General features: G+C 35.2%; 1 protein-coding gene across 1 annotated transcript; it reads right to left on the minus strand.

Annotated features, from left to right (window-relative positions):
• Positions 1–1873: 1873 nt before the first annotated feature.
• Positions 1874–14067, minus strand: LOC128253215 (NADPH--cytochrome P450 reductase). The gene is made up of 6 exons (XM_052981445.1): positions 13885–14067; positions 12206–12548; positions 8101–8225; positions 7442–8043; positions 2387–3035; positions 1874–2323 (listed from the first exon to the last, which is right to left on the minus strand). Exons 1-6 carry the CDS (start codon positions 14049–14051, stop codon positions 2179–2181), a joined length of 2031 nt encoding a protein of 676 aa, XP_052837405.1. The 5' UTR covers positions 14052–14067; the 3' UTR covers positions 1874–2178.
• Positions 14068–15934: the final 1867 nt, after the last annotated feature.

A 15934-nucleotide genomic window follows, 5' to 3' on the forward strand; every position in this document is an offset into this window, starting at 1 on the left:
GTGGACTCCCAGATAAGTGCTAACCTCATCCGATTGCTGTTGGTCGCAGAGTGAAATCTAGTGTGGCCGCGCGTCCATAAAACCAAGCCAGTGTGAGCTACGGTTCCCTATAATACAAAGAAGAACCGACCAGAAGATGAAAGATTCGTTTATTCATCGGAAAACTCCCCAACTGAGCACCGATTGTCATCGCTGAAGTTGCCTAAACTCGACAGAAAGTACGGTGATTATAAAGTTTATTACTGCCGCACGGAGTGTCGTGGCTCCCTTTCATGTGTATGAAATCAGTTATCCAAAGCCATTAAAGCAGTTTTAGGAGAGCTACGAAAAATGGTTTTGATTTTCTTAGGGCATATTTCGGTTTACTTTGGATACCGTATCTGTGCTGCGTGAATCGTTTTTGTCATTATGTTTTATCCAAGGTTGAAGCTCTGTCAAAAAGCCTAAGGAAAGACCCACACAGATTAGGAGTCTAATCTGTATAAAATGTTCTGCTGCTGAACACGCTCTTGTTCATTGTCCATCATTTGTTTTGTTAGACTGGCAAGATAAATTAAATTTCATTAAGCAATTCGAACTCTGCACAAATTGTTTGCACACCGGCCATTTGGCGAGCAGATGCCCAAGTAGAACTGATCATCCCTAGCAACCACTGATGGTTGCAAATAAACCTCATCAAGAGTAGGAACCCGCACATGCTGTTTCAATGCTTTCCAATGGCAATAGTCCTGGCTATGGACAAGTTTGGAACATTTTTTCATACAACCCGAGCTTGGCATGACTCAGAATCTAAAATATATTGAATTTCTAAGGAGTAGGCAAAAGCTTAAATTCGAAAGTCAAAAGTATGAAATTTTTGGGCCACCCTGTAAATAATGTGGCAAGTAAAGCATTTATTGAACGATATTTTTTATGAAGATTTATGTTTTGGAGGAGTTATAAATAAAAAGAAAGTTTGACTTTTTAAACATCAATTAAGTCGGTAGAAATTTGGGTGAAAGTAAAAAATTTAAAATTTAGTAAACTGGAGTTTGACACACCGGATGGAAAAAATTCACAAAATTTTTATTTTGTACATTTATGTAAATAAATTCATAGGCTACTTTCGAAATGAGACATGAAAATGTAGTCTTGTAAATTTTTTAGTCTTGTAAATTTTTTTCGTCTTGTAAATTTTATGTCACGTTTTTTTTATTGTATTATGCAGCTAAAGGCTCAACAAGTTTCTAAGCCCCGCTAGTTTAGGAACCACTTCTGATTGTAGTAATGAGGTACATGACAACTAACAGTTGGAAATTCTCAATTTAAAAAGATATCATACACGAATGTCATACACGACACCTCTGCAAGAGGTAAAAACTAGTGCAGATCTCGAGCCTTCAACACCCAAAAGATGAGAATGAAATATCTAAATGAATAAAAGGTTTTCTAATATTTTCTAATCTACTTCTTAATAAATATAAGGTTTTATAATATAATTTTGATTGAATGGCTTATATTCTTATATAGAAGGTGCCGATTAAGAAATATTGTATTTATTTATAAGTTAACAGGCTTGGAATACTTTCGGCTAGTCAAGTAGAGAACAACTCCAAGATATCCATTTTACTTAAGGAAAATAGCCTCAATATTCCTAAACTTAAATTTTCTTTATTCGCCGACAGTACTACTGCATGAATGGACTTTGTTGCTTATAAACCAAGCTCGCGCAAATCGACTTAAAGTGATAATCATTTCCTAACTTTGATTCCGTCTAAGATTACCCCATTGCTCTATGGACTAACCAAAGAGTTTTTTGAACTTGATGTTAGTTTTCATAGATGAAAATCTGCAGCAAGTTTATTTTTTTATTTATAAAAATTCAACTTCAGTGTTGTTATAATTGCACAACATGTTTCGTATTTGTATTAAAATCACCAAGCAAAATACACAATAAAATAATCGTAAAAAACTCAACATAATCTGCGTTCGTACAAAGCTTCTTACTTAGATTCCGTCTTAGTTGAACCCATTGAACAGTCCAGGGACAAACTAGAGTCATTTACACTAGATATAAACTTAATGGTTACTCATTCATCGTTTGTTGAACTGCAGCAAGAAGTTCCCAAACCAAAAATACGCTTACATAGCTTAGTAAACTAAAAAACTTTACGCTTATCAGTGTGCATTTGGACCAGATTAGCTCCAGACATCGGCAGAGTAGCGCTTCTGAGCCTCCATCTTCTTGATATACTGCACGGCGTCAGCTTCGCTCATGTTACCCTTGGTGGACAGAATTTTCACTAAAATGTTTCTAACGTCTACTGCCATGTTTTTCGCATCACTGAATAATAAGAATAGTAAATGAAGTGTATGATAATGGCAATTTAGTCATAGAAAAATTTACCCGCATATGTAGAAGTGTCCTTTGCTCTCACCAATTACGTTCCATATTAGATCTGCGTCCTGTTCAAGCAGGTTCTGTACATAGATTTTCTTCGCCTGGTCACGGGAAAAAGCGGCCTTCAGGTTAAGCGTGCCCTTTGCAACCCACCCCTCTAACTCTGTTTCGTAGATGTAGTCCTCGTCGCGCTTACGGCAACCGAAGTAAAGGATAGTCTCACCCACGGTCTTGCCCTCGTCGCGCAGGAACTGTCGCTCTTGAATAAAACCACGGAAAGGCGCCAGACCAGTGCCCGGTCCGACCATTATTATAGGTGTCTCCGGCTTTGTAGGCAGTCGGAACTGAGATTTGCGAATAAACACCGGCACCTTAACTTCCTCGCCGCTGTGAGGTTGCTTGTTCTTCAGGTAAGTCGTGGCTACGCCTTTGTTAATGCGTCCCGTGGGAGTCTTGTAGTTCACGAGCACGGCAGTCACGTGTACGTCAGTAGGGTGCAGCTTAGCAGACGATGAAATGGAATAATATCGTGGCTGTAAGCGGGGCAGCAACTCGCAAATGTGGTCGATAGGAGGACGACAGGATTTAATGTCTTCCAGTATATGAACCACATTGCGACAGGCGTCTTGAATCCAGCTCTGGTACTTTTCCTTTCCTGTAACACGTAGGACACAACAAAGAAATTAAAACAAAAATATTTTTATATATATATATTTAAATATATGTATATATATATATTTAGCCAACACTTAAAAAATTTAAAAATAATAAGACAGCACAGTTAAGTTATTGCATCAACACCGTGACGTATCGCAGTTTTTTAATAATTACGACGGTCCCTCGATTTCGTCACGCATTTTACCAAATGGACTTGATCCATCGAGGATAATACTTAAGACGGCGCTCACCGCCAAAAAATTATCTAATAGACCGCTGTTTTTAATGAATCGTGGCTGTCCATATTTCTCCTGATATCAAACTTTAAAGTTGTGTGTTTTTTTTTCAAAAGTAGTATTTTAATGAAATCTTCAAAAATCATATAGGCTTTATAAATTTATTAAATTGTTTAAAAATATATGGTATTAACTTAAACTTAATTTAAAGTAACTTGAGACGGCTTAAAGTTCATTGGTAGACCAAAAAATTATTCTATTATGTAAATGAAACGCAAATTTTTATGATTATTTGCGGCGACATCTGTAATAATATTTTTTTTAATTTTTAAAAAATTTAAGAAAAGGAGAAAAAAAAACTTTACTTTTTAATGGTTTTTTACGTTAAATTTAATTACATATTATTACACAACTTTTAAAAAATGTAAGAAAAAATTTTCAAAGAAAAAAAATTAAAATTAAGCCGGTGACCGACCGTGAATCTGCGGAGACGCCTTGAAAAAAATTTGTTTTTCGGTGCACATCATGTCTCGTGTATTTTTTGTATTCATTTTTCAGATTGTTCCTAAGGGAGCTTTATGCTATTTGGGAGCTTTATGCTATAATCCGATCTGGATCGTTCCGACTTATGTACTACCTGCAACAGGAAGACAACTTTGGGGAAAGTTTCGTGCAGACTAATTTGCGTAGAAACGGACGGACGGAGAGACGGACATGGCTAGATCAACTCTCCTAGTGATGCTTATCAAGAATATATACTTTATAGGATTGGAAATGTCTCCTTTACTGCGTTGCAAACTTCTGACTGAAATTATAAAACCCTCCGAAAGGGGATAAAATTGAAAAAAAAAAGATGTAATGTTGAAATTTTCAAAAGGATCGGTTCAGTAGATTTTGAGTTATAATGTTTACGAACTTCAAAAAGACGATTTCGGGAAAATCGATTTATAGATTTTAATCGGATTGACTTGAAAATTGTACAGAATATCTCAACATGTTGTCAATTCAGAAACAAAATTAAAAAAAAAAAATTTTAAAAATACAACAAAATATTATTAAAAAAAAGAAAAAAAAAGTTTAAAAAAATCGACTACAATAAAAACGGTAAAGCACGGTGGATGAGGTGCAAACCTCTGAAACTCCGAATTTATTAATGGTATAATGGACCACAAAATATATGTACATTGATAGGATACAATGTACAAGGTATTAAACAAAGCGCAGATAACCTTTCAACAAGACATTGACCCAAAACACACGGCCTTAAATACTCGCTAGTGGTTGCTGTTCAATGTTCCTCAGTTGAGGAGACCCAAGGGGTCTTGATATTTGAAATAAACTCGATTTGATAGCAGCGTTACAAGAGGAGTGGGAGATAATGGGTCAACCTTATTTACAAACTTAAGTGTCAACCATGCCTAGACAACTTAATAAGGTCATAAAAATGAAATGATTAGGAGTTCCACAAGCCCAAAAAGGTTTTGGTGGTAAGCAGCTCAAGGGGAAAACACGGCAACCACCATCAAGCGAACAACAGAGTTAATCCACCTAACCCAAGTAGCTTTCCTATACCGCCACAAGGTAATATAGTGTCCGGACTAACGGCCCAAGTTGGCATTGCAGAAACTTAATCTGCACTACCCAAACCCCTTCAAGTGGCTCCCCTAAAGAAACAAATGTTTGGTTCTCTGCATTCCCCTGATTTGACATCTTCTGATGCGCTGTTTTACATACAAGACAGAAGTGAAGCCGATTACGTTAACGTAAAGGTAACAAAATTTGACTTTTCTAAAGCTAGGGATATTTCATCTTTCAATTACGAAATAATAGAAATAATAAGGTTTTTGTGTTCACATTTTAGCGATATTTTTGAAAACCTAGCATGGATTTACTCTAATAGATTATAGATTACTCCAAGAACTCGCTTTGGGAGTTATTCGGCGTTTAAAATTTCAACCCATTTTTTTTATGCTTATTTGCGTGAGCAGAAATATAATATGCACCAATTCAATTATATGATAAAAAGTTATTATTACAGCTTTTATAAGTAAAATATAAATGGAAACATAAGCAACGACAAAAAAAAAATTTTTTATGATCAGGGATCAGGACTGTGTTCTTCTTATTTTCAATGTACACGTAATCATGTTACTTAAGTACTTTAAAAAATTTCGATTTTAGGTCTGCTTTTTTTAATTAATAAGGAAAATTAATCCGGTTAAATGGTTTTTTAAAAAGGTAGAAACAACTAACATTCCTTCATATGTACCGACAGCTTTATATTATTTCAAAGAAAATTATTTACATTGAAAAAATATTTAATTAGTAAACAAATTTAAAATGTAAAAAATTATATGAAAGACAGTTTTAAATTGTAATCTAATAACTAAAATTAAAAAAAAAAATTTTTTTTAATTTTTTTTTACCTAACCATACAATTTTTATAAATCTATCAAATTTAGTGTGAGCTTTAGGACTTTTTAAGTATTTTTAAGTACTTAACTTCAATTATAAATACACTTGTACAAAAGCTTGATTTGATATTGCTTGCTGACTAAAGGCGAACCATTTTATTATTGACACTCGCAACGGTCATTTCAAATGAAACAGTGCTGTAAAATGTTAATGAATTGTTATAACTGTGTGCTATGGTTTTTCAATATGGCTTCGAGGTACTATTTTATTGTAACTAGGTTTTGGAGCTTTGCAGTAATAAGACTGTTGTTTTAAAAAAAATCAATCGCACCCAAAAAAGTACTTTCTTTTTATTCAAATAGTTCGTAATCGGCACAAAGCTCCACGATAAAATCAGCCTTGTTACTTAGTAATTTCAAAGCAGCGTGCCGATTACAAAACTAATTGAATTAAAATAAAGTAACTTTTTTTTGGTAAAATAAATAATAACAGTCACAAAATCTGATTTTATAAGTTTTTGGACTTAAAGTTGCGATCGTCACGTTAATTTTACCTCGTCAAGAGGTGTTTCTGCTAGATTTAAATGAGCAGAAAACTTTGGTAAACTAATTTATAATGGCTAATTCTTTTTAGATCTTTTTTAAGTAAAAATTATTTGAGCCTTATAACATTAAAAAAATGTTTATTAGTTAAACTTTTAAAATCCTTCACAGAATAAGTATACATTTCTTTTAAAGTAGGCTGCCTCTCTTATCTACCAGTGCACAAATGAAATTAAAGTAAATGTAGTCCATTTTAAAACTCAGCGAGTAAATCATAGTAAAATAGACCTTATTAGCCTTTATACACTAAAAGCGTAGTTCCGAAAAAATGTGTGTACGCAGATCAAGTTTAAGACGCCGCTGATCGGACGTCGATATCCTTAACCTGCATTTAGATTTTGTGGTTTTCAAAGAATTTTGCCCAAATCTTAATTTGTTTGCTTAGTAAGATCCTGAATTGACTATATATGTAGTTTATGTAGCTGTCACTCACATATCTTTTTTAAGCTCGGTTATGTGCACAATGCTGTCATGCATTTTTGGCAAAAAAATTATTTTAATTTAAAAAATTACCAGCTCTGTTTTCACTTCCGAAATATTCACACGGACTCGAATTTTCCAGACCTGTTCTAGTTTTCACTTCCGAAAGATTAATTCTCTGTTAACTTCCGTAAAAATCTCACGGAAACTTTCCGCCAAGCAATTGGCAGGCGGATTCAATTCCGCAAGCACAGAATTTAATTGATTTAAAATACTTTGCGATAAGTTAAAGTACAAATGATATTTTTCCCTTATTCTTTTAATGGCTTAAGAAGATTATTGCATTACAAATTTGGTTTATAGGATCATATTTGACCTATTACAAATTCGAATCAGAAATTTTGTGCGTCGAAGGTGCTATCGTCACGTTTTCTTTTACATCGTTAAGAGGTTTTTTTTGTTAGATAATTAGATAATCTAGCCACGTCCGCCTGTCTGCTTCAACGCAAACTCGTTTCTCATTTTATAGGTAACTGGATGTATCCGTTTATACAATAAAAATCTTTCTTTAGTCTTTCACAAATTCCTTTTACACAACTTAAAAAAAACGTTTCAAATTATTAAGCCCAAGAAAGGAGGTTCCCACCCTTAAAGGTGGTTTTTGTTTGATCTGGACATTTTGCAACTGGTTCACCGATAAGTTACAATACATTATATACAAGATTTCTTACCTTCCGCACTGATTGAGGCCATGTTGCGCAGTAGCTCCTTTTCCTTCTCGTCAGTACAATACTCAGCAAGCTCCTTGAGAATGTGCGTGCGGGGTATGGCTGTAATTTCCAAATAGTGGGTGAGTGCGGTGCGGTACGTGGTAGGGCAGGGGAACGGGTGTTTCTTGCTGCTGTCCGTGTCTGTGTTAATAAGCGAGAAGACTGTGTCCAGGTTTGCGTTGCACAACTGGCCAAGCTTTTCCACCAGGCTCTTGTCGTTGACAGGGTACATGGCCACGTGATCGCCAGCGTCGTAGCGCATTTTTGACCCATCGATGCTCAGCTCTATGTGCATGCAGGACCGACCGCCGCCCTTGTGCAGCTCGCGGTTAACCTTGATGGGTGCCAGGAAGGGATTCTTGGCATCGAAGGGTGGCCGCTGGTTTTGCATCGAGTGTAGGCGGGCGATCTCTCCGGTGTAAATGCGGTCAGGCTGCACCTCCGGTTGCTCCAGCAGACGGTACTGGCGAATGAGCACTTCCTCGTCACCGCCCTCAATTCCGAAGTTGTCGCACACAGCGGGCCAGAAACGGTCCTTCCACGTGATAAAGTCATCCTCGATGCTGTCGGAGAAATAAAGTGTGAACTAGGTTTTTTAAATTTTTGTATGGCAATCTTACTTAGCATCATCGTCGCCCAAACCCAGTTCAAAGACTCTATTAGCGCCCAGCTCCTCCATCCGCTTATCCACGTAAATGGCCACCTTATTGTAGTGTTCGTATGTCTTGTTGCCCAAGCCAAATACCTATAATCGAAAATGAGTGTATACATTTTTTTTAAATTGGATATGCAATTTGTATATTCGTGTTATTCTATTCCGTTATTTTTCTCACCCTGGTAGTTTTGTTATGTAAAGTTTTAAAAATGACGTGCAAAGTTCGCATTTTTTGAAAGCGTGTTAAGAAAAAGAGCAGTGACGAAAACTCATTTAGTATTTTCCGACCGCCATTTGCTGGAAATTTGGCAAAAACAGAGAGCGACATCGAGCAAATAGCTTCAAAAACCAAAATGTTTTTTCTGAAAATCTCCACAAAGAGTGGTATGCAAATGCAGACTGATGCAAAACTGAGAGCCCGAGCAGCGCGATTGTGAGCAAGGCGATCACCCGACGATTTGAATAGACAAAAAAAAAAAAAAGTTTTTGGATAAGCATTTGTTGATTTTTTGTTCTTAATTAAATTAAAAATATTTAAAAAATTATGAAAATTATAAGAAGTTACAAAATAATAAATATAAACATTACAAAAAGATCGTGCATTTAAATGTTGTTCATATCTCGTTTGGTTTAGATTTAATAGGCTGTTGAAGTTTTTTTTGGCTGCTGGTTGAAATAAGCAGTGAGCCACTGTATACCGGCAAGAAGTGCTAAATGATTCCAAGTACCCAATAAGTCTAAAGACAATTTCACATAAAATTTCGCTTGAAAATCACATGAAAATACTTTCCAGATCTTTTCGCATGCGTTTGCCAGCTGTTAAATTGCTGTAATTTGATATGTAGTTGGGGAGAGATCATGCTAAATATCGATTAGAACAAACAACAATTCAGACATACTGCCTGAATTTCAGACAAACTCAATTTAAACCCTATTTTTTATAACTCTAGACTCCCATGTTAAACCTTTGTAATACGACCAAGCGCGTTGGACAAAAAATTAACCTTTAGAAAATATTCACGTTAATATATAATTTACTATTATTACTGAACCTTAAAGTTTAATAAACCAGGCCAACAATTTATGCTTACAGATTTTTAATCCCTTGCAGAGGGTATTATAACTTCATAATATTATTCATATAATATATATTCATATATTAATAATGTATTATACACGCCAACATTGCGTCTGCCTAATGGTGCCCGAAAGGCTGAGCCAGAAAAGTGCGCCGCTATGGCCGTATGACTCTGGCACTTTGTGCTTGGTCAGCGGTCTGCCACGGGAATCCGGCCGTAAATTGTAGAAGGAACACAAGTTCAACTCATATCATAACTCCGGCAGACCGCCGTTAATCGTCTTATAATTAATTGCACTGTCTGAGTCCCTAAGCCAGCAGGCGAAGGAGGGCAGTTTACTCTTCCATCTTTAGCATCCTAATCTTCAAGAGAAGAGGAACAGCCAAATGGCTCATCTCTAAGTTTGACTGCCACGAGGGACACCTCGGCATCAACGTACTAGTCTACAATCGACCTACCGGCTACCAACAAATAGTGACTGCTGCGCGGGACCGATACGGCGATACTGGTACACATACAATTTAATATAATTTATATTCTTGATCAACATCACAAGAAGAGTCGATCTAGTCTGTCCGTCGGTCCGTCCGTCTCTCCTCCCGTTTCTAGGCAAACTAGTCTCACAGTTTAAAAGCTATTTGCATGAAACTTTCCCAAAAGTTGTCTTCCTACATAAGTCGGAACGAGCCGGATCGGAAGACTGCAGCATATAGCTCCCAATCAGAAAAATAAATGAAAAAAAATAATAAGTTTGCTGTTTTTTATTTTTTTTTAGTTCTTCTACATATAGTGAGGGTTAAATATTTCAGAATTACGATTTAAATTTAATTAAAATCGGACGACTATAGCATATAGCTCCCATAGCAACAATCGGCAAAAAAAAATGAAATAAATTATAACTTTTATGTTGTTAAATTGTTTTTAAAGTTCTTCGACATGGTTTATTATTTTGGAATTACAGTTAAAATTCGATCAAAATCGAACGACTATACCATAACTACATTTAACTATGTTTCCCATGGAAACAATCGGATCATTTAAAAAAATAAATAAATAAATGTTAACTTCCCTAATTTTTTTTTTTAATTTTTTTGGACATAGTAATGGTTTAATAGTTAAGATTTAGGCATTGTATTTTATTTAAATCGGAAAACGTTATCATATAACTGCCATACGAACGTTTAAATAATTGAGTTAAAAGTCATAGCTTTTATGTTTTTAAATATATTCGCATATGTCTAAAATGTTTCAGATTTAAATGTTTTAAAAAATGTTTCATTTATGCAATAGCTGCAAGGGTATATAAGCCTCGGTTTTCCGAAGTTTTCGTCCTTTCTTATAGATTTATCTAGAAATAATATTATACAAATAAGTAGTTATGTTTATGACACGAAAGTTACAGTTTTTAACTGGTTTTTGTGTTTCAATGGCTATGACCTAAACTAATTATTTTTAAAAATATTGAACAAAAAAAGAAGGAAACTTATGCATGCTGTCTGATTTAAATAATTTCACCAAAGAGGAAGCATTACAAATATTAAATCCGCGAAACTATGTATAATTAATAAATGTTACCAACTCAAGGTGAAAATTTTCCGAGTGCGTTCCGGTGTAACTTATTAAAAATAAGGAAAAACTCAACGAATACCTAGCACAATACAAATTCAGAAGCTTACTTCAACAAATCGAGGTTTACAAACCGTTACATAAGTATGATAAATGTATATATTTGTACACCAGTTCCAAGACTTCTTTTATTTTTGGTGCTAGGATTAAATTAAGAAATTTTTTGATTTTAAGATAATTACAAAAATCTAAGGGATTCGTAAGCTACACAGACAGAATTCACAATTTCGAAAATTAATTAAAGCACTGATTTCACCGAGACACTCGAGGCTAGTTTGCGTAGAAACGAAAAGACGGACGGAAAGACGGACGAACTGACGGACATGGATAATCGACTGCAAGGGTATAAAAAGTTTCAAAATCGAATCGCTGTTAATAACTACTTTGGTGTCAAAATATATGTTTGGACCCAATAATGGATGCATCGGTAACATTTGTTCTTTTTCACTGTCGCACTCTACAGCAGTGTTGTCCACGCGGATGACTCGCGAGTCAGCGAGTTATTTTGCCGGCTCTCTGCCGCGGCACCGACACTGTTAACGGTTGTGTGGCTTTGGCAAAGCATTAAAACGTCTTGCACGAAGGCAACTTCGTTTTTCTCTTAGCACACAAATGCAAGTTAACATGTCATTGTATTTGTGTGGACATCACTGCTCTCCAGTAATAGAAACGGATCAGCTGGCGCTGGCAAGCTGTAATTAGCAATCGCGTCGTTTCTTTAACATTAACTTTAATTCTTGGAATATTAACCGAGATAAAAAAAATTTTTAATGTAATTTGACTCAAAAGAGAAACAAAGAAAGAAAATTAATCAAAACAAATCGTACAACAGAAATGTTCAAAACAGATATTTCGCAATTATTAAACTTTGCATTAAAATATTTCAAAATATGTAAAAAAAAACATACTTTTATAGGCTTTGAGAATTACCCATATGTCTAAAAAAATAAGTTATGTCGATTTTTTTTCAAATTTCATCTATACTACTTGGATTACAACTAAGACTGTTGAAACTGGGTTTGCTCCAGACAGCTTTAAAACTAAGAGACTTGGTTGCTTAGAAACGTACAGGTAAATTAAGATCGAATCTGCTGATCAAGAATAATTATACATAAAAATGTCGAAAATCAAACATATTTTTGTTTTCGTTTTGGCCAATGTCATTTCAGCTGTATCAAAACACAAATAAAAATGTAAAAGCTCGCATACGTAAATAGACAAAATTGTGATTGGGAGTTAAAAGCCTGCTTATCAATGGGGTACAGTTCGATAAGCGAATTCAATTCGCCCGTATTGCAAGGCCAATGAGACTTGTGTAATTCAAGTTTAGATAACGCCAATTTGTTTGATAACGCTGCCACTTACCGCATAATTAAGACCGGTCAAGTCGACATCGCCGTTGCTGATCCATTCGTAGAACTCCATGGCGTTGTCCGTAGGATCACCCTCGCCGTAGGTGGCCAGGCAGAAGACGGCCAGTGAGTTGGGTATGTCCTTAAGCTGCAGCAGTTCTTCCATATCACACTCCTCGGGATCGGCAACCATGCCCTTTAGACGGTAACGAATGCCCTCCTTAGCTAGGCGCCCGGCGAATTCCTCACCGGTTCCTGTTTGCGAGCCATAAAACACGACAAGGCTGCGTCCGGAGGCTTTGAGCTTCTTAATAAATGAGTTGTCCGCCGCACTAGTGGTGCACACTGTCGTGGGTCTGCAATATAAACATTAGTTTAAGACCGTAGGCAGATGTCAAGATCGCAGTTGTAATTTATCTTTGTAATTTAAGAAACTTAGCAATTTGGCTAGCCAGTCTTCTAAAGTAATAACACACATATTTTGTTTCTGAGTTTGATTTTCCCTTTTGTGACTTTTTAACTTAAAACTTTTTACTTTTGGTAGGTGCCTTACACTTTTTTACGGTTTTTATAACAGCACGTTTTTGGATAAAATTTACGGCAATAGTAATAATTAAAAATTTAATTTATTATATTTAGTGCTGTTCAGAGTCAGTACATATACATTAAGGTAGTAATATTCAAAAAAATATATATATGCAGAATTCGAATGCTGAGTATTTGGTACCTCCATCTCTAAAACATATTTTGTTTTGAAAGAAACTTTTCTTATCTAATCTATCTAGTTTTGGCATGACATTCAAAAATTAAAAAAAAAATAACAAAAAATGAAAACTTCGGCAAGCCGAAGTTTATATACCCTTGCAGCTATTTCAAAAATAAAATATTCTTGAAAACATTAAAATTATGATTTACTTGCGTATATGTTTAAAAACATTGAAACTATGATGATTTCCAGCTCAATTATTTGATAGTTCCTATGGCAGCTATAGGATATCGTTTTCCGATTTTAATAGAATTAAAAGCGTAATTCTAAGCTGTCAAATTATTAATAGGTCAAAAACCATTTTTAAAAAAATTACAAAACAGGAGCTATAAGATATAGTTTAATTTAAACCGTAATTCTGAATTATTTAACCGTTGAAATATGTCGCAGAACTAAAAAAAAAATTTTAAAAATACAGCAAAGTTATAATTTTTTTTATTTATTTTTCCGATTGTTCTATCATCATCTGTACTATCTGCAATAGAAAGACAACTTTTGGGAAAGTTTCATAGCTCTAAGACTGAGACTAGTTTGCGTAGAAACGGACGGAGAAGCGGACGGACAGACGGACGGACAGACGGACGGACACACGGACATGGATAGATCGACTCTCCTAGTAATGCTGATCAAGAATATATATACTTTATAGGTCGGATATGTCTCCTTCACTGCGTTGCAAACTTCTGACTGAAATTATAATACCCTCTGCAAGGGTATAAAAAACAAATAAAAGAAGTCGGTTATAAAACGCTTTTAGCTAAATCATGATGAATTATAATAAAAACATTCAAGCTAATAAATGTTCTGTTACAATAATTGATTTTCGTTAAATGAACACACGTTTTTCTTAAACTTTTATAATTTTTTTCATTTGTTAAAGGGAATGATAAGGATGTCTGATCTAGTTCATTTGACCGTATACTTACTGAATGGAATAACTCCGAGACGGCTCCTCTTCCTTCTTGCGACTGCGCAGAAAGTAAAATGCGGCTCCGCCAATCAGTACTGCCAGTAGAGCAACGTCCAGCAGTCCCAGGAAGGGTTCGTCGGCGCCGATTGCGGCTGCTTCCTCACTCGTTTGCTTGCTGGCCATGGTGGGAAGTGTGTGACTGCAAAAGGGGTACAGAATTCGCTGTGCTTTAGTTTTTGTTTTGCATAACATTTGTTTAGCTCAATTTGCATGACGCGCACTTTGGACACGCACTCTAATGTATTCCACGTAAGCCAGAATTTACGAAGCATTGGCTATACGTCTAACGGTAGTCCGGTTCTGCACTTGTTTTAACTGTGCAAGGTACCACCTCTTAATGGATTTTTTGACAAGAGAGGCTGACATTGAAATTATGTATCAAATTGAATTTTAATCGATTGTACCTTGATTGACGCTGTTTGTAATGGCTGCTTTACTATTTTAATGATTAAAGCACGTAATTGCACTGGCAGATGTTTAATTAAAACTATGAACTAGACTCGCTACTCACCACGTATGGCTTGGATTACGTACAACTGCTAACTAAGGGGCGACAGCAACAGGTTTTATGCACTGCGCTTATCGGACACCGCCGCCAGTTGAAAGATATGATGAAAGCAAAACAAAATGTTTGAAATCAGTTGTTACCAAGCCATTCTACAAATAAAAATGTACTACAAATGATTAATTAAACAATAAACATTTTTACTGTAATAATATAAGATTCTAAATTTAATTAATAAAGGCTGATTTAAAAGATTAGTTTTTAAAACTTATTTAAATTGTCAACTTTGTGCACCAACTTTAAATTTAACTTTGAAATAAGCACTGCTCCCGCATAACACCATAGCCCACCGATTTCCTTAGACTTTAGGGACTGACTGATAAATTGTATAAATCGTCTTGTGGAACACTAAAACCAAACAACAAAAAATTTGTTTCTGTCACGGCGTGAGCCCAAGCGAACTTATCCCTTGCTTATGATTTTTGTTGAGGGAATTCCACATCGAAATTCTTAAAGTGGCACCTTGAATTTGTATTTGACTTAATGCTTTAATGTTGCTAATGCGCTGCGACGTGTGTGTACTTTGTATAGACTTGTTATAGTTATTGTTGCTGTGGTCAGCAAATGGCAGAAAATAAATATTAAACATATGCCCAGGCTAGCGGAGCAAGCATGCGAAGCATATGCAAATCGACGGTAGTACCGTCGTTCGCGTCTGATTTTAGTTTAAGGAAGGTGTTCTACGCGCCGTGGTCAATCAAGTGAGGCAACAAATTGTTTAATTTTTATAGGTCACCTTAACACTACTTCGAGTTATGACCCACATAAATAGGTGGTTTACATATCAGATTTTAACACGGGGTATTTTCTGCCGGAATTTCTTTCCCAAAACTATAACCTGTCTCTCTAAAAAAAATTGCAATCTTTTCAAATAGTTAAACATTTCAACAAAAACGGAAGCAAAAATTGCCAAAACGAAGTTTTAATACCCTTGCACTTAAGGGGTGAATCCGAAATGATTCAAATCATTTAAATTAGGCAAAAAGCCAGATATACGCATAGTGATTCGAAAACAATCAAATTTATCAAATTGTACCCGATTTTAGTCGTTTTTATGGAAGCTATAGTCTTTCGATCAATTAGATTTTTTTTTAATAATTGATTTCCTAATAAAATACGATTTAAAAAGTTTCAGAAATCTGGGCGTTGTATGTTATATTTGCTCAAATTCGACTACTACTTTAGAAATTATTACCGAGTAATTACCACATTACTTGGTCTATTGATTTTTTTCTACGCCTGTACGTACGACTAGAACCATTTATACCTATCGTTTAGGACTCTTACGGTCCAGAAAATGATTTTTTTAAATAGTTTTTTGGCAAATCTCAAATGAATAAATAAAACTTGTTTTATATTTGAAAATACGAAGTGCTACTTAATTTTAGTTTTTAATTCCGCATATCCCGCTATCAAAATCCCGATTGTTTTCTGGGGCATA

This window comes from Drosophila gunungcola, assembly GCF_025200985.1.
Source record: "Drosophila gunungcola strain Sukarami chromosome 2L unlocalized genomic scaffold, Dgunungcola_SK_2 000007F, whole genome shotgun sequence".
In the NCBI taxonomy this organism is placed as follows: Eukaryota; Metazoa; Arthropoda; class Insecta; order Diptera; family Drosophilidae; genus Drosophila; species Drosophila gunungcola.